At 38.9% G+C, this 27,756-nt stretch overlaps 3 protein-coding genes across 5 annotated transcripts in view; 1 reads left to right on the forward strand and 2 right to left on the reverse strand.

Moving 5' to 3' along the window:
- nin (ninein (GSK3B interacting protein)) overlaps positions 1-8,580 on the reverse strand; it is a 28,609-nt gene extending 20,029 nt beyond the window's left edge. For 2 of the 3 annotated variants that reach the window (XM_067615020.1, XM_067615021.1), the window contains exons 1-4: positions 7,681-8,580; positions 3,652-3,864; positions 2,557-2,650; positions 1,362-1,534 (exon numbers count right to left, since the gene is read on the reverse strand). In XM_067615020.1, the coding sequence (XP_067471121.1) occupies positions 1,362-1,534; positions 2,557-2,650; positions 3,652-3,843 (459 nt within the window). In that variant the 5' untranslated portion in view covers positions 3,844-3,864; positions 7,681-8,580. Of the gene's footprint in view, positions 1-1,361; positions 1,535-2,556; positions 2,651-3,651; positions 3,865-7,680 lie in introns of those variants that run through there. The other variant, XM_067615022.1, reaches the window with a different exon arrangement.
- Positions 7,547-16,215, forward strand: LOC137200312 (lysophosphatidylserine lipase ABHD12-like). The gene is made up of 13 exons (XM_067615025.1): positions 7,547-7,797; positions 10,005-10,220; positions 11,285-11,387; positions 11,609-11,728; positions 11,917-11,947; positions 12,037-12,082; positions 13,935-14,064; positions 14,157-14,194; positions 14,463-14,542; positions 15,172-15,254; positions 15,456-15,534; positions 15,646-15,779; positions 16,066-16,215. The coding sequence occupies exons 2-13, from the start codon at positions 10,118-10,120 to the stop codon at positions 16,091-16,093; spliced, it is 975 nt and encodes a 324-aa protein (XP_067471126.1). The 5' UTR covers positions 7,547-7,797; positions 10,005-10,117; the 3' UTR covers positions 16,094-16,215.
- Positions 16,216-16,275: 60 nt separating this feature from the next.
- pygl (phosphorylase, glycogen, liver) lies at positions 16,276-26,696 on the reverse strand. Its single transcript, XM_067615024.1, has 20 exons — positions 26,395-26,696; positions 25,694-25,795; positions 25,479-25,557; positions 24,910-25,013; positions 24,020-24,151; positions 23,785-23,896; positions 23,421-23,503; positions 22,983-23,120; positions 22,259-22,351; positions 21,763-21,909; positions 21,326-21,489; positions 20,664-20,778; positions 20,382-20,483; positions 19,769-19,916; positions 18,544-18,602; positions 18,279-18,420; positions 17,883-18,090; positions 17,583-17,717; positions 17,376-17,442; positions 16,276-17,056 (listed from the first exon to the last, which is right to left on the reverse strand). The coding sequence occupies exons 1-20, from the start codon at positions 26,635-26,637 to the stop codon at positions 16,868-16,870; spliced, it is 2,562 nt and encodes an 853-aa protein (XP_067471125.1). The 5' UTR covers positions 26,638-26,696; the 3' UTR covers positions 16,276-16,867.
- Between the last annotated feature and the right edge of the window lie 1,060 nt (positions 26,697-27,756).

Below are 27,756 nucleotides of genomic sequence, written 5' to 3' on the forward strand. Positions count from 1 at the left end.
ACCAGAAAATAGTGATCGCAGTTTCTCAGAGCACAAGGTGACATCTTCAAATCGCTTGCTTTGTGCAACCCAACAGGCCTTTTTCATAGGAGACATTTTGACATGTCACAGTGTGTGAAAAGCACAAGTGTAAAAATCATAATGACAACTCCTTTTCACTGCAGTGGTTTCAGGGTCCTGGTATTGTGCATGCTGGCTCACTGTCACGTTGTCAAGGCTTACTGGGATGCTTGAATAGAACAGAGTCATTGTTAACGTTATTAGTAACACCTGTGCTTTTCCTACTATGACAGGTCATAATAGCTGCTGTGAAAAAGGCATACTGCCCAAAACCCATATAAAAATAGAGAAAAACAGCAAATCCTCACATTTGAGAAGCTAGAACTAGTGAATGCTTGGCACTTTTGTCTTAATAAATTACATAAAATTTGTGTTTTATCAAAATTGTTGCAGATTTATTTTCTGTCAGTTGACTCAACTATTAATAGACTAATTGTTTCAGCACTACTTTACCAAAAATTTACCATCCTGACTTGTGTTGTAGGTCATGGATACTCAGGCAAACTGTGAGCTTAGTCCTTCCTACACATGTCAAACAACTCTATAGAGTCAGCAGTAAGAGCGGGATTATCCACGACGAGGATCTAGAAGATCAACAGGGGGGAACCATGCTGAGCGTTCAGCTGCGCATGACCATGAATGAAAGCTAGAAAACTGTGACACAGAAGCTTGTTGCATTTGAGCAACTGCAAACTTATGCAGACAAAGTGAGGCTCCTTTTGATACTGTCAATCTCAAATAAAGAAAAATAAAAAGGAGGAGAAGATTTAAAGCATTCACAAACACTACAATGTGCACTTGCCTCTTGCTTCACCTATTGAATGCTCTGTTCTGGTTGGACATGATGATGTAAATTCCTAAAACACTGTGCTGTTACCTTGACCACCACATCAGTGCTGGTCTATACAATCAGTACAAAGTATAATTTGACACTGAACACAGTGCAGCTGATACAGAATGGCAGCATGAAATATTAAACTGATAAAACTATGTGACGCTACACAAACATTGTGGTTACATCTCGATTGCCCGAGGCTCATTAAACAGTAATGATGCTCACAGTGTTATTTACAGACAAAGCTATGTTGTTATGCAATGAAAGGGCCTTGTGAACCCTGTGTTGGAGCATCTACATTACATTTCAGGATCTGCCCTGCATGCCGCTAAGCTGATTAGCTAAGAATAACATCACGCCGCCAGTCCGTGGCTGCCGAGAAACACAGTACATACAAGGACAGCAGGCTTGATAAGGATGGCGGTACAGAACAGTGCTGGTAAAACTTAAAGAACGTCAGTCTTACCTCACGCTTCCTAGGAACGGCTGAGTCATAGTTGTCCTCCAGATCCTCCCCCTCCTCGACGTTTGCGTTCATAACTTCGGGAAAGTCTGAAATAGGCGCTATGAACTCTGGCGTAGAGCGGCGGCCATATCGTTTACTGCCCTTTACAAACTTTGGTTGGATCTCAGGAGACTCTGAGGAGATAAAACACAGAAAAGAAACTGTAAAACCACTTCAATAGAGTCACATTTCCCTGCAGAGCTTTTTAAAAAAAAAAAGTCATAATTTGCTTTGCACACAACAGAGGATATGATCACATACAGAATGAATGACCAATGACTAATATTTGCCACGGCATTCAGCAGCTACTTCTCCACAATTACTTCTCTTAAGTCACATGTTCCCATTTGTTTGAATAAAACAGACATGAAACTACAAGTCAACAGTGTTTCAGGAACAAACTGCTGAGAAATTCACTGGAACTGTAGGTTAAGTAGACTTTATGCTTCACTGCCATTAAGTAAATATTGAAATATTATAATTATGTAAATAATGACAGAGCAGTAATTACTTTGAGGATCACATTTCCCACACTTCACTCTTGTGACACCAGTATCTTGCACCATATACTAAAACTAAATCTCTTTATATATTTATTTCATGCAAACACTTTAATGTTTCAGTTTTTTTGACCGCTTGTGTGAGATTTGTCTCTAAAGATATAAAATAACTGAGATAAAAAGGTTTAGCCCCTGTAATAGTCAACTCACACAAAAACATATTTAGCAAAATTATTTAAGATATTCACCAAGATGGGGGGCATAATTACATTTTTTCTGTGAACTAGCCAAGTGTAAAAATCACTGTTTGTGCTACCATCCCCCATAAAATAAACAAACCGTGCCAGTGGTCCAACCATGATGGTGCAAAAAGTTCAACTTGTCAGCTAATTGGCTTTGGGCCTGTGGTTTTGGCTCTGTATGTAGATTTACTGCTGAATCTGCATGGGGCCTGATCCACTTATTCAACTCACACAGCCACCTTCTCTGCTTGGATGACTTGTTGAATGGAAAAAACGTCTCTTAAAGTAAACTCATATTGACATAAATGACAGGTTAGGCTAATGATATGGGTTCATGGTGCCTGCTTGGTTCCAGGTTGACACTTCAGTGATTGTAAAAAAAACATGAGACTGACACCAGAATCTACACCATACCTGGTTTTGGCAGGGTCTCCTGTTCTGCCTGAGGTGGCTCGATGCTTGATGACAAAACCAGAATCAGTGCATCCTTGAACTGTTCAAAGTCAACCTGCAACAATGAATAAAAAACAGGATTCCTTGTATAAAATGCAAGCAATGCTTAGTATGTGAAGAAAATCTGCTCTACGATTAAAAAAAAATAAAGTTCATGAAATTCCTTCGACTGGGTGTAATTCCCTATGTGCTGGGTGGGGGCCGGGTGTCCCTGGGTGTCTGGGTGGAGGTGGTGCTGGTGGTGGTGCGGAGGTCACACTTCAAGAATCAACAGCTGCTAACCCTGAATATGGTGATTTTCTTTGTGTTGGCGGCTGCCGGCTTTAGGTGGGGGTTTTTCCCCTTTTGACTTTATTGTTGGATGCCATAGCAAGGCAATCAGTTCACTGGCCCCTCTGCTAACCCCGCCCACACACACCCGCACACGCAAGACAATAGCCATCCGTCTGTCCACACGCTTATATACACATACAAAACTTCATGCAAAAAGTGTAGAGGTCTGGAATATATCTCATTCCAAAAGAAGACTAAATACTGGAGATGCACAGAACATACAACGCGCAGAGTCCAGTTGTACAGATTTGGCCAATGTCCTTTCTATTTCGTACATTTCCACATGCTGCACCCTCAAAGAAATGCATCTGTGAATGGTGATTAGTCGGCTTGGTTGTCCTGACGACAGACACCTGGGATGAGGGTTGATGGGGGCACATTTTCTCCTCAACAAGACAGCTAACAAAGCACCAGAAAGCCTAGAGACACAAAGACCTGAAAGCTGGAGTGGCTCAACACAGGCGTCTGCCGAATTCAATGGACAGAGAGGACTCTGTGCACAGGAAAGCCAAAAGGCCAAAATCCCCATGTTCACCACAGAAAGGAACAATTTTAATCTTGCAAATATTTTTCTCTGAGCAAATTACTTGAACTCACTAGTTGCGACACACCATATAAACACAGCATTTGCCAAAGACAGGACAGAGAATGCCACACAATGCTTTCACCACAGATTTTAAAGTTTATTACAGCACCTTTTTTCAGTTGCAGGAGTAAACTTACCCTGGCAGTGAGTTGGTCCTGCTGCTGCAGCAGAGCGTGGAGAAGGGCTGGCGTGGCATCACCCAGGTGCAGGGACTGGCAGAGGTCGGAGAGTTCTTCTGGGTTCAGAGAGCCAGAGCCACTGGTGTCAAAACTGTTAAAAACTTCTTTTAAGCGCTCCTCGTAGTGGTCCTGCTCTTGGGCGTCATCCATCCCACAGGACAGCACCCTGCCCTGAGAGAAAGAGAATAAATATCTTAGCAGAATTCATTTTAAAAATCACAGTATCTCATGGTCTCACAGGAGCATGAGATGAAAATCCTTTAACAATCCAGCAAATCCAGTCATTGTTGAAAAGATACTCACAAACAGGGTGGAAACATCTATCTCAACAGCAGTTCCTAACAGTACCTTCATCTGATTGTCGCTGAGCGACTGAGCTACCAACACACTGCTCCAGCGTCATTTGTGGTGGAGGCTTTAGCTAATCCAATTACAACGATTAGACAATCAGATAAATTGATAGACATGACCAAGTCTGACTCTCTTTTGATGCTTAGCAGGAACATTTCATGACTGCTGTAGCACTGCACATGAAGCAGACGAGATAGAAAAATATAAACTTTGATGTAGTTAAAATAGATTTCAGAAATATTATGGATTATGTCAATGAATCTCATGTTAAAAAGTAAAAAGGAACTTCACTTTGTGAGGGCTGACAAAGTGAAAATCATGAATGATGTTTGAAGTTTTTAGACTAAATGCTATTCAAACTGGTGATAAAAACAAGGACAAAGACAGCAAAGTGGCAGTGAAAAAGCAGCCAGGGACTAATTGAGAAGGTTACACCAGAGCCTTGTGCCAGCATGTATCGGCCAGTGGCATTAATTACAGACACTTACACAAAGTTTTTGTTCTTTCTACTTGGGATGCATCATCGCTGTAATTGAACAACAATGAGATCATTTGACACAGAGCAAAGCCTCGAGTTCAGCTCAGCTAAATGCTGAAATGCATAAAAAGCAACGTCTCTTGGATCTATAAAAAAATGTTAACCATGAATCCTGGGTAACTATCTAGGATCTGCTATTTTAAGACAGGAAAGTGAGATGAGAGTCAAAAAAAGAAAATAAAATCTGATGAAAGTCTGACTATCTTAAGCAATGACATAACTCAGACGCAACAGCCAAGGTCAGCCACCTGAAGCTTAAGGAAGGTAAATGTCAGTGAACATGACTGGAAATAGCAATGGAGAGCTGAACAGAGTAGAACATGCATCTACTTCTATTTTTACTTACAAATACTTTCCACAAATTTTATATCCGCTTCATTTCCTGGACACTATTCTGTATTCAAAGTCTTGGCAGCAGTCGTATGTACACATAATGCCTCAATTGTACTGTATATGTTGGTTTTTTTTTGCTTTTCAGATTTCAACTATTTATATGTCTGGACTTTTGGTTGCCTTCCTTTAATGCCAGTTCATACTTTTTCCAGCTAAAACCAGCTTTTTTACCGTTGTAGGAACCTAATCTCTGACTGTACAATGGATAAATAAGGCCTCTTCATTTCTTATATTAGTTTACTTTGCTCTAACATAAGCATCACATATATATGTTGTATTTTAGACCTTTAAGAGTTTACCAGTATACCTAATGAGTTGAAATTTCCCAGTTTGAGCCTATATGTCTATACAAAAAAAAAAGCACCCTCCTGACCTCCTGCTTTTCCAGCTGCTCTCAGTGAGATCATCAAGCGCTCGGCCAGGTGTCCCCCACACCCCAGACTCGGGGTACCCATTCACGACGGACAATAGGCTGTCCACAAAAAACCAAATCAGTATTCTGCATCTGCACATTTGAGCAGCTTATAAAAAGCAAGAAAAATCACGCCTCAGCATTATGACAAGCATCTGAAGCTATGGCATCTTGCCAATTAGGATATTTTCGACCCTGACCTTAATTCAAATAAGTTTTACTCCTCACACTTTGCACGTGTTGCTGCGGTGATTATACGTTTGCTTTCTGCAAGCAGCCTCTGAGCCAATTATCCCGGTAGCCCTCCTGCTCGGCTCGGTCGCGGCGGCAGTGGCTCACGGTGGCCGAAGACTGACAGCTGCTGCGGTCAGAGAATCACACCAGACAAGGTCACAAGAAAGAGGTTAATCTTCACACCATCACAGCATTCACTGGTACTGGTGTGACTGGTGATCATCGTTAACAGATGTCAACGTGAAAAGTTGTTTGTCTAAACTAACTAAGGCTGCAACTAATGATTATTTTCATTATAGATTAATCTGGAGACCATTTTTTCATTTAATCGATTATTTGTTTGGGCTATAAAATGTCGAAAAATGGTGAAAAATATCAATCACTGTTTCCCGAAGCTGAAGCTGACTTCCTCAAATGTCTTGTTTTGCCCTGATCAACAGTCCACAACCTGAAGAGATTCAGTTTACTGTCATAGAGGACTAAAAATATTCACATTTTAAAAGCTTGAATCAGGGAATCTGGACATTTTTTCTTTAAAAACGATTTAAAACAGTTATTCAAATTGTATCATAAATAGTCAGCAATTAATTTTCTGTCGATCGACAAAATCAATTTATCGACTATTCATTGCAGCCAAAAAACTGAGTATGAAAAGGAGAACTTTATAAAAGCTTACAAAATATAATCAGAAAATATTATAGAGAATATTTACGGGGTTTTTACCTAACATTAGCCTAACATCAGTTTTATATGACCTTTTATGAAATGCATATACTGCTCCGCAACTTAGTTTTCCTTAGGTCCACGATGCTTTAGAGCCTTCATTTGTATTTGATGATGAATATGTACTGCAGAAAAAAAGACTAATAAACTCAGGAGATGCCTTGCAAAGTGCATTACGCAAAGTAATTGATTAAATTAGGGCTGCAACTAATGATTATTTTCATCATCACTTAATCTGATGATTATTTTCTTTATCAATTGTTTTGTGAAAAATGCTGTTATGATTTCTTGGGACCCAATGTGACATCTTCAAATGTCTTATTTTGTCGGATCAACAGTCCAAAATCCAAAGATAATCAGTTCACTGTCATGTATAACACAAAAAAGCTTCAAATCCTCACACTGGGGAAGCTGCAACCAGCACATGTGGCACTTTTCCTTAAAAAAATAACTTAAAACTGATTATTCAATTATCAAAATAGTTGCCAATACATTTTCTGTCTGCTACTAATCATTGCCGCTTTAGATTCAATCTAAAAGGATCTTCACTCTTATCACCATTTCTCCAAGCAGCTGTAATATTTATATATGGCATGCCATCATTTGACCACAAAGCCAAAAGTTTCAATGACATTTCAACTACTTTCACAAATCCAGTTGGATGAAATTAGAGGGAGAGAAAAGTGCATGGTAAAAAAACTGGGTCTCACAAGACACTCAATCATTTAAAAAAAAATAAATAAATAAATAAAATACTGAAATCATTCTCCAGCTGCTACAGCTTCACATATCCATGCAGGATTTTCTTAAGGATGTAAACACCAGTATATTTCAATCACAAAATATACTATTTTCAAGACTTTGTTACAAATTCAAAACACTTTGAGTCAGCTGTGAACCCAGTTAACAAGAAAAGTGAAGTAAAAATGCCCAGTATCATTGCAGACACATTGACTTAACCAGTTACTCAATAAGCTCCTTGCAGAATCATTCATTGCAAACACTGTCAACAGTTGTCTTGGTGATGCCTGAGCGCAGTTTGCTTTACTAATTTAATGACTGCACCAGAGTAAACTTTAAAGTCAGTTATGGGGCTAGTAAAACCAGCAGAAAAGTCATTTTTACTAGTTCAACCAGTCAAAAGGGGACATTGATAGGAAAGTGACGGGCTATGCTAACCGCTGGGCTAATTTATCAGCAGGCATGTTGGGAGGAAACGGCTGCTCGGGAGTGCTGTTGGCTAACTGCATCCTATCTTTTTTATGCTAAAACCAGCGGTGAATATAGAAGAGAGGAAGCGGATTTAGCGTTAATATTGTGGGCTAAAAACACTCACCAAAGTCGCTGAACTTGGAAGACAGCTGTCTCCGTCTCCAACTGAAATTTAGAGATTGAAACGCGGCTATAAAACAAACTTTTTCAACATTTCTCTTCGCGTTAACTTCCCTCGCAGGTAATTATCCTTTCCTCAGAGACCGGGTGTGACGGGGGTTTAATTTGACGAGGCAGACGGTTTGGTCCCAATTGGAGAGTTTGTTGCTTTCAAGGGGTTTGGTAGTTGCTTTGTGTCCACGGCTGTGTCATCCTCCTCTGGCTTGTAGCGGTTTTTGAAAAGCGGCTGGTGGAGGAAGGGGCGGTGACCGGGAGCCTGCGAGGGCCTGAGTGGCTGCTGTCTGGCCCCCTGTGAACCAAACCAACACTGCTATCGACCAGTTTACTGAATGAAAGTAGAAAATGCAGTATATCTACTTACAGCTTACAGCTTTCTCGTCCATTTGAACTAGTTTAAGAAATAAAATGTATTGTAATTATACAGTTATTGTTCACAAGGTTTGTGAACAATATGTATTTGTTTTTATGTCATGTAAAGGCAGCTTAACTACACAAAATCAAACAAATACCACTAGATTTAGAAGCTGAAATGGCAGTTGGTTGCTGTTACTCTGCTAACGTTATGCTAGCTAGCTTTAGCAGGAGTTTAACGTTCGCTGTTTTTTCTCCATCTTGTCTTTATTTCTCTCTTTTAGTTATGAATAACAAGCTGGACATATCGGTTCATCAAATTAAACAGCAAGGGGAAAAATTAAGTAATTTTAGTTTTAGCTTTACTAGCTAACTGTCACTTGATATAGCTGTTATTCTTTAGCTAGCTGTCTAGTTATCTCCAGTGATGGAAGAAGTATTCAGATCCAATACAGCAATGTAAAAATACTCCATTACAAGTAAAAGTCACGCATGTAAAAAGTATATAAGTATTATCAGCTTGATGTAGTTAAAGTATTGCAGTAGAATTAGAGGTTTAGTGCCTCTGACTGATATATTATTATATATGACATCATTAGACATCAGTGTAAGCAGCATGTTATTGTTGTAGCTGCTGGAAATGGAGCTAGTTTGAACTACTTAATATTCAGTTAGCTAGTTTAGTCCAGTGGTTCCAAACCTAGGCGTCAGGCCCCTCCAAAGGGTCACCTGATAAATCTGAGGGGGTTGTGAGATGATTAACGGGAGAGGAAAGAAGAAAAAACAAAGTTCTGATACACAAATGTGTTTTCAGTTTTTGGACTTTTTCTCTAATCTTTGATTTTTGGTGAAATATTGGATCATTGGATTTATCTGGTGACCCTTTGGAGGGGCCTGACCCCTAGGTTGGGAACCACCGGACTAAATTAGCTGACTGTATTTAAAGTAGTTCAAACTAGCACCACCTCTGGCAGCTATAACAGTAACATATAACAGCCTTAGTATTAGTAATCTCATGATGTCATATATAATAATATATCAATCAGAGGGACCAATTCTACTTTTACTGCAATACTTTAACTGCATTTTATTGCTAATACCAGGATTTTCATGCAGGATTTTTACTTGTAATGGAGTATTTTTACATTGCTGTATTGGTACTTTTACTTAAGTAAAGGATCTGAATACTTTTCCCACCACTGGTAGTCTTCTATGTCAGAATATGTGTCTGTGTGTGTGTGTGTAGAGTGTATACACTGTATTCTGTCAACACAATGTGGGTTATTTAGTCCAAACACTCTACAGTGTTTGAATCAGACTGGGACAAAGGCCATAACTTTGCTCTCACCTTCCAACTGCAGTGCCCGTCTTGGTCCACTAATTGCATATTTACCCTCATAAATAATCCTGGACACAAAGTGATACTAGTTGGTCTGTGCTACTATGAAACCCCGAAATCCTTTTGTGTAGTGTAACTAAGTCCATTTTACTTAAGTGTGGTAATTAAGTGCAACTTAAAGGTGCTTCTTTATACTTGTACTCCACTACATTCCAGATGTAAACTACAGGGTCGCTAGTGGTTATACAGGTGGTAGGTGCATTTGTGTCACCAAGTGTTTGTTCCTGTGTATGGTTCTACTACATTTATTGCTGTTTGTTTGGCTGCACATCACAGGGTTTATTTGTTTGTAGTTGCATTTGTAATGGATTTGTATCCTTTGTTGTGGAAAAAAGGCTTTCAGGTCCTTGGATATGCCTTATAGTTTGATAAATAGTGTACATAGCTGACAGAATTGCTCCTTCAGTACATGTTTGAATCACTGTATCAAATTTGAACCAATAGCAGTAGAGCATATGATTAGTCTCAGTTGAACGTTGACCTCTTTTCTCTGTATTTCACAATACTCATGTTGTCAGGAGGAGAGCGCTGCTGGATACTCCCTCAGTTCACGACTGAAACAAGGGAAAAGGGACTCAAGGAGGTCAGATTTTGTTGCCGCTGAGGGGAAATAATTTCATCTGTGGCAAGGATGAAGAGAGCTGTGTCATTCCTGATCACTGTGTATGTCTCAGTGCCTGTCATTTTATACCTGTTCCCGTGGATACTAGGCCATGCCATATTTGCTCACTTGTGTAAGTAGTGTATTTTTCAAATCCACATCTTCTATTCAATGTACAGTCACTACAAGTTAGATCAGTTTAGCTATATTTATTCTGGCTTCTATTCAATGAATAGCTGTTTGCTAGAACAACATAATGCTTGGGTGATCAAATTTGTCATTGACAATGTTATAGTTACTATGTAAACGTAAAATAACGTGTTATGATAAAGTATTCTCATGTAAAATACATTATGTATGTAGAAACACACCATGAAACAGAACTAGTTTGGTGGTGTAATTGGATATTATCATACAGTACACTATTCTCATTATGCAAAATATATGCATTTACTGTAGAGGTGTAAAGATTCACTAAACATGCAAAGCCCTATAAACCCACAAAGATTCACAGTTTGATAGAATATGCACTGGTCCCACAATTTGATATATTTCAAATACAGGAAAAATACTGTTGTTATGAGATCGGTGCTTACATTTCCAAGATATATGATATTTCAGACTTTGAGATAAAATAATTGAGTTTGCTCAATCACTTCCTGCTGCATTAAAAACAAAAGCACGGAGTGACAAAAACTGAACAGCGCCGACTGCAGCGCTGTGTAGTTCAACAGCAACCCGTCAGGAACTGTAAAATTACCCACCTTGATACATTTGATACAATATAATATGCTAGGATTGTATTTTATGGTTTAATTTAATTTCATGTTAATAATATCATTTTTCCATATTGATACATGCCACGATATGGAAAATATGTGTAAAATCCTATAGAGCATGATTAAATTTATGATTGAATAATTAAATACATCAACTGTCTTATTGTAATGCAATACTTTAGACAAAAAAATCTTCACACACGCAAAAGAAAACTTATGTTATGATACAATACAATATTATTACGATACGATACAATTCAATATGATGCGATATGATACAATTCAATACGATACAATTTGATAAGAAATGATAATACAAACCAGTATAGCCTAATATGATGTGATACAACGTGATAAAAACTATACAATATATAAAAATCATGCTGACCTTGTGTACTCTTTTCCGCTGCGGCTTCAGTGAGGTTTCCATTGTTGGTGGATCTTGGCAGACCTGAAGACGTACTGAACCACACGTGCAACTTCTACCTCAACACTGAGGAGGGCGTCTCAGTGGGTGTGTGGTAGGTCATCTGTGGGTTCCTGTTGTGTCCATTTGAGTGTGTCTGTACTTGCATGTTTGGTACAGGTGGCTCCACAGTGAATGGGACCACAATCTACTCATTTAGCTACAAGAAAGCACTCAAAAACCTACTGTATATCTTACAACATGAGCGTGTTTGTTTGTGTTTGTGTCTGTTCACTCTTCCTCTTCTCTCGCTCTCTCCATCTTTGTGTCTCGTAGGCATACGCTCCCTGCCAGCCAATGGGAGGCGTCCGCAGGGAGAAGCCCTGAGTGGTACCAAGAGACTCTGGGAGACGGCCGTCCTGTTATTATATATCTCCATGGCAACTTAGGGACCAGGTGGGATGAGTGCGGCAGTATAGAGACCCTTGAATTGATCCTAATGGAGTCTAGTGGGTATTACATGACTGTTCGGGCCCCTTGGTTCATCCAGAGGCACAATACATGTGAGGGTTTGTGGGTCAGAGTAAATGAATCTGAAAGCCTCTTGTTTGTTTGTATTCATTGCTCTTGTGTCATTTCTCCAGGGCCATAAATCACAGAGTAGAACTTGTGAAGGTACGGTTTATGTCCTCAAGTATGGTTGATTCTCAGTTTTGATGAACAGTTTCAGCGTTGCATGAATTTGTCGTTTTTGTGTGTTGCAGATTTTAAGTGCTGCAGGGTATCACGTCTTGTCTTTAGACTACAGAGGTAAGATGCTTATTGTTGCTAGAAACATTAATATTCCCCATTTCATCGCTTTGTATGTCTTGTTGTCAAGAAGAGTAGCAGGAGATGGACCCAAAAGCAGGAACTGAAGAATAACGCTTTATTCATGATAATGCAGGCAAAGCAGAACAGAACAAAGGATCCAACAAGACTGAACTGAAAACCAGGACTTAAATAGAAACTGAACTAATGAAACAACGAGGAACAGGTGGCAAGACACAAGGGCTGATTGGCTGGCAAAGACACATGCAGCAGGGCAGGACTGACGAGACTGATACAGAGCAGGTGTGTAGGGAAAGTGTGAGAGAAAAGCAGGCTGGGGAGGAGCACAGAAACACAGGAGAGAAACAGTGCAAACAGACAGCCAAAAAACCAGAAAACACAAGTAGGCTCAAGAACGCCCCAAATGCCAGCAGGCCAAATGCAAACAAAAAAGACTCTGTGCCACAGAGCCAAGTGGGCTGCAAGACAATGTGAGACATGCAAATTTTTAAAGTCCAAAACATAGATCTCTTCCATTACCCAAAAACTGATACATCACCACTTGGAGTTTGAATTAACAAATGTTATTAAACCTGGCAGCTCTGAGACACCAGCCTGAAACACATTCTCAAAACAAACATACTCATTCTTAACCAGGTGAAGGCAAAATTATTTCAGATTTCACTTCAGTTCTGTTAGCTCTTCCAATCAAGCACATGAATTACTAACTAGACAGTGAAACCTCTGGACAAAAGTTAAATGCAATGAGCAACAGTATCTCAAGTGGTCCTTTAATATAATCTTATCTGTCTGTCTCCCTCTCAGTCCAACAAACAGGGAAAAAGTCTGAGGGCATCTAGTGGACTGATGGAGGGACATAGAGAGAGCCAGACCGGGACACTTGTATTATGTGTTCTGTGTTGTATGTTTTAATAAGTACCTGACAATGTAGTATAATGTCCTGTATATTTATTACTAACATTAATATTCTTTTTTTATTATTGCCCTGCACACTCATAAATAATATCAATAACGTTGTCAGTTTAAATCTTACATAGTTTTTTTTTTTAGGGTGATTTTGTAACATCTGTGCAGGAACTGCAGATGGAAAATAGCCTCTTGACCGACTCTTGCACATTTACAGCAATGTTTCTTAATGTTCCTGTTAAATATACCAATATGTATCTGCAAACTACAAATGTCATTTTACAATGTAATCTAAAAGGTGGAAATTGAACTAGCAGATAGTTTATCCAGGTCTAAAACAGAATATTTATCATCAATTTATTGTCTAGACAATATGCTGTCTTGATATAATGCTGTGTCCAGTGGTGCAAAGTACTTTTACTTAAGTGCTTCACTTAAGTACCACTTTGAGGTACTTGTACGTTACTTTATACGTCTACTCAACTCAATTTCAGAGGGTAATATTGTTCTTTTTACTGAACATCATTTGTTTGACCACTATAGTTTTAGTTTTTTCAAATAAAACATAAGTTTTTAAAATACGATGCCATGTTGCATCAGTGTATATAAAGTAGTTTAAAGTAGCTTCAACTCGATCAACTACAATAACAAAATGCTGCTTACATGTTGAAGCATCAATAATAATCAAATAATATAATATAGTAGCCGTATGTAATAATATAACACCCGTGAGGATCCATTCTGCTGCCTGATGAGGACTTTACTCTTGCTGATAATTCTTCTGTATCTTTACTTAATTAAACGTGGATTGCAGGACTTTTGCTTGTAGTAATGTAAAGTATTTTCACATTGAGGTATTACTACTTTACTTAGTGGTAGTAGTAGTAGTGTCCTGATGTTGCTGGTTTATATTTCTTCTAATGAGGTTTTGGAGACTCCACTGGGGAGCCGAGTGAAACCGGCCTGACCACTGACGCCCTCTATCTGTACAACTGGGTAAAGAAGCAAAGCAGTGGGAGTCTCGTCTGTCTGTGGGGACACTCGCTTGGCACCGGGTCAGTTTCTCCTCAGACACGTGTAACTAATAGAAGCAACTCAGCAAAGAAATCAGATGAGTAAAACCTGCTCTCATTTTGTTTTCTTGCAGAGTGGCAACCAATACTGCAGTGAAAATGCAAGAGCAAGGTGGGTTACAGTCTTTTTAAAGGTCAGCCATGGTATGAGCAGGTGACAAAAAACAATGACTGCAATAGATAAAAAGCACAAACTGAAAATCATGAGCTATAAACTGCATTTTATGTTTAAATTACTCTATAATACAGTATAGTGTGCCATGTAGTCAATGAATATTGACTTTACACGCCTCTAAATTTGAATTGAATACCCTTGTCATCCATATTTATTGTTTATTTTATAATTTGTATTTTTTTTTGGATACTGTTTTTAATATCAGGGTCTGCTGTTGATGCTTTAATCCTTGAGGCTCCATACACAAGAATTGGAGAAGTTGTAGCCATCCATCCGATTGCTAAGGTGAGGCCTGTTGCACGTTTGTTTTTTTGTCATTTTTGTCCGTCTGCAGCCTTCAGGGTCCTTACCAGTCCACAAATACACAGCTGTTTGTCTCATTTTAAAAGAATGCCACATGCAAACAATAACAACTTTTTACTCCTATGGTAAAATGTTTGTCAGAAAATTAAAAATAAAGACTGGAGAGGGAAAGTGGATAAGGTGCAAAATGTGTCAAAGTCAGAGTGGATTGAATTTAAACCCACAAAATCATGTTTATAGCCTATGATATTGATCTGAAAACCACTGACCACCCCTGTTTTAGCTCAGCTGCTTTAAATGAGGCCCAAAGTTAAAATTCATAAATGAAACCTCAAATGAATGTACTTATATTTACCATAATGACAATTTAAATATACTGGTGACACAACTCACCTAACACTCTCTTCATACTTTTAATATATTCACTATCTTAAAATGAATGATTCTCCTATATCTAAGCATAATAATGTCTTATTATCTTCATTCCTACTGGGATACACTCAGAAAACTGATGTTTACCAAACAGCCATTTCTTTTCCGCAAGTGTGCATGTTATTACACAGGATATTACAAAAATATTTCCTCACAATCTGTTCCCTGTTTTCTTCCAGATGTACATGTTCCTTCCGGGATTTGAGAGCTTGGTTTGGAACATTTTGGAAATGAACAACATAGTATTTGCTAACGATAAAAAGTAAGAACGACTTTTAAAAAAGTGCCTCTCCTGTTACAAACCAATCCTTTGTTCTAGCTGTTGGTTTATTAGTTTTTAGTTGTGCTAAAAATGTGATAAATATGGTGCTAAATAAATTTTATTCAGCTTACCGGGCATTATTTGGCATTTTTTATATCCGTCTCTGACTGTAAAAATATTTTCTACCCAACATCTCTGCAGTTTAAAGACCTTGACCAGTCCAGTTCTTATACTGCATGCAGAGGATGACAATATTGTTCCTTATCACATGGGTCTGAAGGTACAGTAGAGCTTCATGTATCCCTCCTTTTGAGTGTTTAAAAAAATGTCCTTTTACAGTGGATGTTGCTGCCTTTTTGCTCAATTACTTTTACTTTTTTTTTGTCTTCAGCTGCACCAGATATCACTTGAGGCTCAGAAGGAACATAAGAAAGATGTTAAAGTCGAAATGATCTCCTACGGTGCACATCTTGGATTCTCCCACAACGACATCTACTTAGATCCCAATCTGCCAGTTGCGGTTGGGTAAGTTTAAATTGAAAACTGACATGTATTTTTACAATGCAATGTGCATAAAAAAAAAAAAAAACTTGTTCTAGTTAGTCCAGGTGAAAGTTTAAATGTATAATTTTTGTTTACTGAAATGGATAGTTTAATCCACCAAAGCTTGTCTGTACAGTGCATGTTTTTGCAGTCATTATTGTGTTTTTCATTAAGCTTACTGTGTTGTTCTTGCAGACTTTGTGCGTAAAACCACATTTCCCTCAGGAAACTTTAATACATTTAATATTCCATCTGCTTCTTGTTGCAGGAGATTTCTGCAAACCCAGAAACAGTAGAAGTAATTCAACAGAACTTGGCAGTGTGGCAGTTTTGCATTGGCTCCAGCTCTCATCTCCAATTGTTGGCATCTATAAAGCACATTTTGCAAGATAATGTCCAATAAATTCTGATATCATGATTTATTTTTGTCCGACAGTACTTGTTTATCTTTCTCAAAAACTGAAACAAAAGCACTTCATGTCATTATATATTAATATTTTATTTCAAAACTGGGAAGAAATACTTTAGATCAGTAATGAAAAGTGTTCATATTTTTTTCCTATGACAAGAAAGATACTGAGAGAGACACACAATGTGACAAGAATGGGGTCAAGTAAGATCTGCAAATAGCATGTTAGCATTTGTTTATATCTGCCTGGAGTATGGAGAGGCATTGTCACACAGTACATAGAGCATACTCACAGGAATGTAATTAAAAATTCACTTTAGTCACCTGCTCTACCTGACGTCCTACTGAATTCCTGAAATGCAGAAACTCCCATCCATCCTGTACCCCAGGAATGTTCAATATGAGGAAATAGTTTGCTCATAAGGAAGTACTTGACCTCTCTCTGTCTGTCTCTCCACAATAACTCTTGGTTTACTGTATGTGTTGGTGCTAAAGGACTGTAACAGACATATATCAATGCAAGTGCTTTGACAATAAAAAGAAAAACGAAGACGTGTGCAGATCTTCTTGAAAAAGTTCAGTGATGTGTTACTTGAAGAGCGCAGGCGAACAGAAACTATACTGTAAACATTAAAAGCAGCCTCTCGGTTGTCAAACAACCTCACATTTTCTTCAGAGCTCTGGCAGTTTCCTCGATGGCTTCTCTGGGCTCACTCGGAGGAGGGATCTTCAGGTCGGTCGGCTCGACCCCCCACACCTCTGTGGCGTACTCTGTGATGGTTCTGTCACTGGAGAACTTTCCTGTCGCAGCGATGTTCCTGATCACCATCTTCGTCCACTCCTTGGGATTCTTTTAGAGAAAAACAAAACATTTTTGTAGGTTTTATAAAGGACGTACTGTTGTAATCCTGCTTGTATCTTTTTGATAATTACTACTAATCATATTCTACTAATCTATTCTATATCCTAATAGTTTATTTTTCCTGCTTGCCCATTTTATGCCTGTTATTTTTCTGTTTACTCTCGTTTTATACTACCTTTTGTAAATTTTCTAAACGCCAAATAAATACACTTTTTTTTATAATAGAAAAGAACATACAAGAAGAGGAAAAAAAGACAGTTTGCCCTCTGTTGAAAATCCTGAAAAATATTTGTGAGATGATCGTTACCTGATAGAGTTTGCTGACTTTCTCTTGACATTTCAAGTAGTCTTCAAAGTCTGCAAATACTTTGAAACTAAAGAGAGAAAAACATAAATACGCCTGACAACTTGAGCTCAACAAAAAAGCCAAACAGTGAGCAGTGAAACTCATAATAAGAGGGGAAAAGAAATGCTTTTGAAGATGGGATACATTATTGATCTGTGTGTTGCTCACCGGTCATGTCTGAAGAGCATGTTTGTAAGTTCCTTGAACTGTTCTGGATTTTTAGGGCTGAAATATCCACTTGTGATCTGGTCCATCACATGTTTCAGCTCTGGTATCTTCTGGTAGTACGACATGGCATCATATCTGACAAAGTATGAGCAAAAGTTAATAACAGAATAAAAAAGATCCAAACAAGATAAAATCAAATCTAAAGTAAAAACTCAGACAGACTCAGACAACTTTATTTATCCCGAAAGGGCAATTCAGTTTGGCAGTGTACCCAGATCATGCAAAAGAAGTCTCCTTTACCCCTTTTTGTCCATTTCAGCCACGTCCTCCACTCGCATGCCAAAGATGAAGAGGTTCTCCTCTCCGGCCTCCTCGGCCATCTCCACGTTGGCTCCATCCATGGTGCCGATGGTGAGCGCTCCGTTCAGCATGAACTTCATGTTGCCTGTTCCTGAAGCTTCAGTACCAGCAGTGGAGATCTGCTCTGACAAATCTGTGGCAGGTATCACTGAGGAAGAAAAATTTGATTCAAATTAAAGAGGGAAACGTGTTAAGCTGTGATTTTTGGTGGATTATCCTTAATGTTTTGGAGTTAAACCCTTGAAATCAGAATTTTGCACATGCTTTTGTGTTTTCCTGTGTTATGAAAAGGTCAAGACCATGTGTAGGTGTTAAAGTAAGTTGTCTGGATGGTACCTTTCTCTGCTAGAGAGACCCTGTAGTTCTCCAGGAAGATGACTTTCAGCTTGTTTCCCACCACAGGGTCATTATTCACCACATCACCTACTGCAGTGATCAGCTTGATGATCATCTTCGCCATGTGATACCCAGGAGCAGCCTGCAGAGGGCGACAATGGATGACTCGCTTTAAAACAAACTATTAACACACTTCCTGGCCTGTTTATTGGCTCTTTATCTGCATTATTTGTCATGTCAGCTTTGGCTGAGGCTGAGCTGGTACCTTGCCCCCGATGATCACTGTTCGAGGTACAAAAGGTGCAGTTGGATTCCTCCTGATGCCTAGAGACACAATACAGAACACAAACTCATTATTATAATGAAGAAATATGAACACATCCTTTCTCAGGTCTCTGCACTGGCGACAAAATAGTCATGGAAATGATTTTTAAAATACTGTATTATTACTTGTCTACAAATCATATATCTTAATGATTTGCAGACAAGTAAACAAGTATATCTCACATAGAATAACTGGTTTATCTTTGGCATTCTCCAGTTCTGGTTATATTTCATTCTAAATTTATTTATTTTTTCTGTGTTTCCCACTTTGATTTTACTATTTATTACTCTCATTTGTAATATTTTACATGTGCTATTTTTTTTCTATGATGGATCTGTCCTTAATTATTCTTTTATCTGTCTTATGTTGTACATTTTATGAAATTTGTAATTGTGTATGAAATGCACATATATGAAATGGTACTCAGATTCTTTACTTGAGTGAAAGTACAGAAGTAGCAAATTGTACTTAAAGAATCAAAAGAAAAAGTAATAGTTGTGCAAAATGTTATAATATATATGGTACATATTTTACTGTATTATCAAATTACTAATTTGGATGCATTAACATGTAAGCAGCATTTTAATGTTGTAGCTGGTCGAGGTGGAACTAATTTGAACTTATTTATAAACTGTTGGGTAGTTTAATGTGTGACAATTTATCATAATTCATGAAATGATAATGTTTCAATGGAAATCTTAATCTGCAAAGTAACTATAGCTGTCAGATAAATGTAGAGAAGTGAAAGTTATTTTTTAAAGTATTTCCCTCTTTAATGTAGAGGAGCAGAAGTATAATGTAGCTAAAAACTGTACTTGATATGATACTTCAGTAAAAGTATAGTAAAATATAAATCACATTCCAAGAAAGGAAAAAGATTTTGATGCAGGGAAAATGAGCATTTTCTCAAAGTGAGAATCAATTCTGAATGATTAAAATTGCCGCACTGTTTATCTCAGCCTGCATGGAAAATTCCCACCGTTGGTTTGAATGTCAGATTCATGTCATTCTTAGTGTTTGTTTTAACTTGCTCGGAGAACCTGTCGGGTGGGGAATCTTCCGCCTGTCCGATGATATCATTTAACTTCTCACTCACAGTCGCAGCCCTGTGACGGCCTGTGAAACCATCTGTCACTCAGTAATGAGCAGTGAGCCATTCACGTACGGTTATACATGGTGATGATGTGCAGGCAGTTCAGGAGCTGTCGCTTGTACTCGTGGATTCTCTTCACATGGACGTCGAACATGGACGATGGGTTTATTTTCACCCTGTACTCTTTCTCCAGGTATTGGGCAAATTTCACCTTGTTATCCTGTGAGAAAAAAAAACAAAAAAACCCCCAGAAATGCGTGACTTGGCAGCAGTGGTGTTACTCACTGAGGTGAAGTTGCTGAATCACAGGTGCAGCCTGTCAGGACGTGTTTGTTTTAATGCGGCAAAATGCTATGTGGCAATGCACAAATTAATTCGATTTTAATGTCTTTTCCTGCTATGATGTGTAGAAATGACAGACAACTGACTGAGAAATGTTATATGTGCAGAGAGAAGTCCTACCACTGCCCACATTAGAACAATTCCTGTTTAGGTTCATGTATTCATGGTGCAACAGGGCAAAACAGGAAACAAAATGCCATGTGAACACGTTTTATATCAGATAAAGCCTCTAAATCTACACTTTTTTCACACTTTCTTAATGACTGGCTGTGCAGAATACATATGCATTATCAATTTGCTTATAACTGTTTATGTCATTTCTGTTTAAACTCTAAACTCCAACCTGTTTCACTTTGGAGACATCACGGATGAAGGCGGCATGGTCAACAAAGTCATTCAGCTTCTGTAGCTGGCTGAGGTCGTTCACATAATCCTCCCCGATCACCTGAAAACAGACATTAAATCTAACTGTAACACAGGATGTGGAAAACTCTGCCAAGATTCACTCATAAATTACTACAGCTGGGGAGTCAGAGGTCTTAAACACTGCACTGTATTTTGGCAGCATTTATTTATTGATTGATTTATTTATTGTTTATTTATTGCCATGGCAGCTCAAACAGACCTCAGCTATGAGCTCAGCCAGTCCGGGGTTGCAGAGAAGCAGCCAGCGTCTGGGAGTGATGCCGTTGGTCTTGTTCTGAAACTTCTCTGGTTCAAGATCACTGAAGTTACGGAAACTGTTGAAGAAATATGGGAAATGTTAAAGAATGACTAAATTTGGTTTATCAGAGACAAAACAATGGAAGTGTGTGTATCAAGTAGTATCAAACAGTAGTTAAAAGAGCACACCAGCATGTTTGTTTTATCCTCTTAACCATAAATCGATTGGTTGATCAACAGATTGAAATATTTTAACAACTATTAGATGGATTGCATGGTCATCTGAGGATATTTGAGACTAAGTGAGTGTCTGAATTTCTCCACCAGCAGGTCACAGTTGCCACTTATTTCGTGGAAAAGTGTCGAAGCTTGCAAGTGAAATCGAGTGACACATCTTCTTTACAGTTAACAGACGTGTTGACTCAATACTGTGGTAATTTATGAGGACATACTCGTGTGGTGTTTAGCAACCGTCTAGTTAGTTGTCTGCCCATCTGAGCTGCTGAGCTTCCACTTGTAACCTTTGTTAGTATCTGCAGTGGTCATTTGTTGTATGAAATTTAAAAGCTACTTTTTACTTTTTGTGCACAGCTGCATGTTTTTAAGCTACGCTTTTAAGCTTACACGTCAGTCTTGATGATGTCGGAGTGTATCTTAGCAACACCATTTACAGCGTGAGATCCCACAATGCACAGGTGCGCCATGTTCACCCTCTTGCATCCGTCCTCTTCAATCAGAGACATTTTCCTCAGTTTGTCTACGTCGTCTGGATAGAGTTCTGCAATCCTCTGCAGTAACAGAACAGACACAGACATGGTGTCAAATTCATACAGTGCGTCACAGATGTGTTCAGGAAATATGAGACATTAGCTTCTCTCTCTCTTGTTGGAGGAATAAAGATGGAGACTGACAGCTGTGTGATAGTGGGTTTCTAAAAATGTCACATTTCTTTCAGTGGTTTCAGAATTAATCTCTTTCCTTCCTGAGTTTTTCATTTTCATAATAAACATTTCAGTATTCTACAAGAATTCCTTTAGGACTACATCAACTAATATACATACGTTGAGGTGGCTCTGGTTGATCTGGTAGATGATCTGAAGGTGTCTGGGCAGGAGATTCTCCAGCAGCTCCACAGGCCAGCGCTCCAGAGCCTCGGGGAGGACCGTGTGGTTGGTGTAGGCAAAGGTGCGCTTGGTGAGATCCCAGGCCTGCAGAGGTGAGACATTCAACATCACAACTGAGGTTTTTAGTTAATCACATACCAACAATGCAACCTGTAAGTTTCTATTTTCTACTTTCTTGATGACTGCCCTTCTTCCTCCACTCTATTGTCTGCCTGTATTTCATTTCAATTTGCAACCTGACCTAACACTTCTTATTGCACATAATTACAGGAATTAGTATTTAATTTGTCATCTTGGCTGTGTGGCTTTCATTTCCTGTATTTGTTCATTATTTCCATATTTAAGTCTGTTGCACTGATTATAAGTCACTCTCAATAAGCTAAATGATTGAAAACATTCACCCTGCAGTCCACCAAATCTGACTCTCACCCACCGTGTCCCAGTCGAGTTTCTCAATGTCCACAAAGACTCTCATCAGCTCGGGGATGGCCATGGCCGGGTGAGTGTCATTCAGCTGGATGGCAACCTGGAAAACATGACAACCTGTAAGCTCTACCACTGTTACCTCCTCTAGCTGTTGCTATATAACTGCAGGCTCTAAAAAAATCTGTTGTATGAGGTGTTGGTGCTGTTGCAATTTGACTTAGTTTACTTTCATCCTACTCTCAGTATTATTGAAGAACCATCTGTGAAACACTACCAGACAGGGAAAATAAAGGGGCTGCAGGTGTTTAATACCTGAAATATCTTAGAATTAAAGACACTCATTACATTACATTTGCCGTGCCTTTGCACAAAATCACAATATTATGTCTGCAGGGTTTCTCATTTGGCATTATGAAACATGTCTGCTGTTGCTGTAATGCATTTTGTTTTCAGACCAATAAAAGGAATACAAAGATCACAGTATTCTTCATAGTAATGCACCACTTAAGTAGATGTTTCTGTTGAATCTCTGCTCTGTTTTACATAACTTTAATGTTATTGTTGTGCAATACAGGCCATCTTTAAATCAAGGGAACAAGCTGAGTTTGGAAGCTATGCCACAGATTTGTGTACAAAGAGTAAAAAGCTGTAAAGATCTTGTTGCAGCTACCATGTGATTGAGGAAATGAAACACTCGTCTTCACCTATAAGCAGCTGATTCTGACACTTACTTTATCTGGGAAGGTTTCAAAGGACGTGCGACCAGGACCGCCCTTCTTTGTGGTCTTGAAGCGGCGGATGATGTCTTGGAGTGTGGCGGCTACGACAAAGTATTCCTGCTTCAGACGAAGTTCTTTTCCCTCAAAGAACTACATCATAGAAACGTGTAGAGAGGAAAGAGCAAAGTGATAGTTAAGACCTTGATTTAGTAGGAATGTATGCATGTGTTTCTGTTTCTGCATCTTAACTTTAACTAAAAACTAAATGTTTTTTTCTACTCTTTCATTGGATATTGACTGAATAATTTGTATACTCTTATTGTAAGAGTAATATTGTATATTTATTTATTGTATAAAGGATAGAAGTCCAGCAACAGCAGGAAAATACAGTAGATTTTAAAACCTTTCAAGTGTTTACTGAAGACAGTGATTGTTTCAAAGATAACGTACATTGTCGTTGGGATAGAGGACACGGGAGATGTTCTCTGCCAGATTTCTGTCCAGAACGGCCTGGATGTAATCTCCAACATTAACTAAAGAGAGTAATATATATTTCAGTTTCATTAAGACAGCAGTGAATGCTTCTGCACATATAATATCTGTTAATAGGTGCATGTATATCAAACAAAGAAAAACTAAACTTTGCAGGAGAGGAACAAACTGCTTCATTTGAGCTACTTTGCAACACAGACATCTTGTTGCAAGGTGCCAGTGTTGCGGCAGTTTCCTTCTGTCTTGCAAACTTTTTTTCTGTTGAAAGCTAAAAAGGAAATGCAGAAACCCCCAAAAACTAAAAAATGGCTTTAGCACTCACAGTCTCTCAGGTTAAAGTCATTGGGGGCACGAGCAGACCACAACCTCATGGTGTTTACAGTGTTGTTCATGTATCCAGGGATGGGCGTGTCATAGGGCATCGCCAGAACCACCTGCACAGGAAATAGTGAGAGGAAGACACATAGAAATGTTACATTTCTCAACAGGATCTATATGTTTACAGAAGCCTGTTATCTTATCTATGTTAGACCTGATCAATAATTCAATATCAGTACCTGAGTGTCCACCCATTTGGAGCCTTCGCTCGTCTCCTCAACTCGACCGTAGAAGTGAACTGGCAACATGTACTCAGGACGCGCTTTCTCCCAGGGGTTTCCATGCCGCAGCCAATCATCTGCCTCCTCCACCTGCAGGGTAAAGATGAGATCGTGTTAACATGATGTTGCATGCTGAGACCCTGCCTGACTTCTGACATGCTTTTCAGATATGATTACTCTCACTTAATTAATTAATCTCACTGATATATCAAGCATAGTCCTGTTCATGATCCTTTGATAAAATTCTGTGTGAAGTTCTGAATAAAATATACATATTTTCACTACATTTACTGTCCACGAGCAGCAGGGATTAAACATGCAGGGCTCATTCACCCCAGTGAAAAAACACTTAGTCTAAATCTAGTTCACTGTTCAGAAGTGCATGTTTACACTGAGGGTTTGACCTGCAAATAACCAGCTGAATCAAAAGGGCAAAAGCCTTCAGTGTGAGGATCTCTTATCACAAAATAGTATGTTGTTTTTTTTTTCATCTCAAACCAACCACCCACCATCTTTTACACAGAACTTGCACCACTGCAGTGGCACTAAAGGGAGGTAAACCACAAACTCATCTGGTATTAATGATTAGCTTATGATGTATTGTGACCTACTTCACTTCTACTTTGGCCTCCTCAACTCCTGACAGTATGAACATGTTCAGAAAAGAGAATCCTGTTAGATAAGAAAAGATAAACTATGAACTCTAGAGATCTCCAGAGATGAATCTGTGGTGTGACCTCCAGCTCACAATATTTTGACTGAAATAAAAATATTTATACTTAGATAATAGGGTCAGTTAATGTGCAGCTAATAGTCTTTTGATGAACTGAATTGTGTACAGTTTTTACCTGCCAGCCGTCTCTTATCTTCTGGTTAAAGATTCCATATTCATATCGAATGCCATAACCGTATGCTGCGAGACCCAAGGTGGCCATTGAATCCAAGAAGCATGCTGTGTGCAGAAAATACTTTAAAAATTAAACATAAAATCAAAAATACAAACTCCATAGTGCTGCATTGAGAAATGGAATGACTGTTTGTGGTGCTGTTGGGGAAGTTCAGTGATCATTTGTTCATTTGTCTGTCTCTTGCAACATTTCTGTGGGTGCAAGTTGCTTCAAATGTTCATCAGGCAGACTGGCATTTGATGGACAACTGCCAAGACTAGACTTATAATGGAGTATTGTTGTGCTGGAGATAAAGAGTTTGCATGCAGAAATAGCTGTTAATTTATGTATTTGGGTTTCTGGGTTTCATGAAAGACCTTTGGCTCATTTTGTGTTTGTTTAAAAGAAGTATGTACTGTAGTCTTTTATCCTCTAACCCTGGGTTATTTAGGAGGAGTGTTGGTATGACATCTCTGTGTCTGCCACACTGTTTTATATCTGCACAGGTTCAAACATCTGCAGCCTTTTACCTGCCAGTCTGCCCAGACCTCCGTTCCCCAGACCTGCATCCTCCTCCATCTCCTCCAGCTCCTCCATATCCAGGCCGAGCTACAGCAGAGAGGAGGAACATAAGAGCCTACTGTTCTCATTTTTATGAGGAAGCAAAATGTTATTAAATACAATATTATGTGTGTGCTCAACATGTCTTTGTTGTAGCCTGCATTTCCTGTAACCGCTGTCTGACCTGATAGATTGCTTCATCGCAGGCGTTCTGCAGCCCAAGATTGATCATTGTGTTTTGGAGCGTCCGGCCCATGTAGAACTCCAGAGATAGATAATACACCCTCTGCACAAAGAAAAAGCAGAAACAAACCGTCTGCATGTGTGCACAAAGTTCCTCTTTTTAATCCAGTTACTATAACTGGTAAGATCTAAGATTAAATACAGGCAAATATTTATGATTTAGTTTTAAACATTATGTGAATGAAGCTGGCATAAGCAAACATTTTCCTGCAGGAAATAGCTCTGTAAACATGATGCCATTACAAATACTGCTGGAAAGTTTGATGCAATGTGAAAACATTGCACACAACCTACTTCCCATTGAAACGTTAAAAAAACATGTCACAGAATATGCTTTGCAAAATATACTTTAATATATTCTATATATATACTTGGAGAAAGAAAATGCTGATGTGTTGCTCTGTGAAGTGTCATTTATATATAAAATATAGATATTTTGGTCAGTCTTTGCCTCAAACTGATACCAATTAAAGCATGTATTTAACATACTTATTTGACAGTGAGTGCTAAAGATTTTGCGGGAAACTGCATTTCAAACATCTAAAACATATTTTAAAAGAGTGTCATCCACACATCTCTGAGTTAAATGAGGATGTATTTTCACAGTATGCAAAGCAGTTTACTAAAACTTCTGATCTTTACCTTTGGATCTGCTTCATAGTAAAACTGCTGTGTTCTTATCCATCTCCCCACCAGGTGATCTCTCACAGTGTGGGCCAGGGCAAAGTAATAATCCCTGGGTGTGGCAATGTTTCTGTCTTTCACCAGAGTGAAATGCAGGTGACGATTGAAGCCCTTCTTCAGCTCAGCAACATTCTCCACTCCCACAATCCCCCTGATGCTGATCTGCTTGCGCTTCTCGTGGTCGGTGAGCGGTGTTGCCATGGTTTGTGCTGAGTAACTGTTGCTGTCCTGGTTGGAAGTGAAGTGAAAAGGTAAAATGGTGGCAGTTTTTCATGCAGCAGTCTCCTCCTTTGCTGCTTTTCATTGGTGAGTTTAGGGGGAGGGTGTTTCCTGCCTCAGCTGAGCGGAGCTTCAGAGCTGCACCAGGAAAAGGTGAACAGAGACAACAAATAGGAAGGGTTGAACCAAGTTTCTAGGCGGAGACACTCTGTTTGATTTATGTTCATATTTCATCTAGTGTTAAATTTTTAAGAGATACGTGTTCTTCTGAAAATATATTTCTTTTTCCACATAGTTGTTTGTCCTCTAATGAAAAGTTTAACTTTTTATATTACTACAAAATACGTTTTGCACAAGTTTGCACAAGTATTCACCTCCTGTTTTAGGACACACCTAAAATATTCACTGCTGCAGCCAAATGCCTGTTTAACATGGTGTAGTCATGTGTGTAGTCATGGGTTTCCGTTAATTGTAGTATAAATAAACTTGTATCTTGAGGGTCTGACTTTTGATGAGTCAATATCAGGAGAAGTAAGGAGAAGGAGAAGAAAATATCCAAGTCAGTTAAATCTTAAATCTTTAAGAAATGGAAAGAGCATGACACAGATGTAAATCTGCCTGAAGCAGGCTGTCATTGAAATCTGAGTGAGTGCAAGAGGAAGACAAGTGATGGAGGGTGCTTCACCTGTTGCAGCTTTATGAGAGAGCAGCACAGACAAAGTAACTCTTTGTCTTGTGGGAAACCCTGATGTCAGCTGGGTTAGGTATAGCTTCTTTGATCTGATGAGACCAAAACTGAGATTTTTTGCCATTAGACTAAACCCCATGTCACACTTCACATCATCATAATGATTATGCCACCCCCACCATGAGGCACAGCACTGCCAGGCAGCATCATGCTGTGAGGAAGCTCCTCTGCAGTAAATCCTGAAAGGACTGTGAGGATGGAGGAAGAAACGAATACAACAGAGAAATCCTGCATGAAACCTGCGAGCTGGAAGACAATGAACGAAAGCATAAAGCAATGTTAAAGTCCTGAGACTGCAATCTAATCTAATCTAACAGCTGGAGCAGTTTTGCAAAGAATAATGGGTAAAAATT

Source organism: Thunnus thynnus, chromosome 16 (assembly GCF_963924715.1).
Source record: "Thunnus thynnus chromosome 16, fThuThy2.1, whole genome shotgun sequence".
NCBI classification, from domain to species: domain Eukaryota; kingdom Metazoa; phylum Chordata; class Actinopteri; order Scombriformes; family Scombridae; genus Thunnus; species Thunnus thynnus.

Bases quoted from the DNA above. Each gene is read 5' to 3' on its own strand.
- pygl (XM_067615024.1), bottom strand. From the start codon at position 26,637: ATGGCAACACCGCTCACCGACCACGAGAAGCGCAAGCAGATCAGCATC. The intron at 18,091-18,278 runs GTACCATCCAGA...TTTCTTCCTCAG, and splicing joins GGTCTCTCTAGCAGAGAAAG to TGATACCTGCCACAGATTTG. The intron at 17,443-17,582 runs GTGAGCAACACA...TTCTCTCTTTAG, and splicing joins ATGCTCTTCAGACATGACCG to TTTCAAAGTATTTGCAGACT.
- LOC137200312 (XM_067615025.1), top strand. From the start codon at position 10,118: ATGAAGAGAGCTGTGTCATTCCTGATCACTGTGTATGTCTCAGTGCCT. The intron at 12,083-13,934 runs GTAAGATGCTTA...TCTTCTAATGAG, and splicing joins CTTGTCTTTAGACTACAGAG to GTTTTGGAGACTCCACTGGG. The intron at 15,535-15,645 runs GTACAGTAGAGC...TTTTGTCTTCAG, and splicing joins CTTATCACATGGGTCTGAAG to CTGCACCAGATATCACTTGA.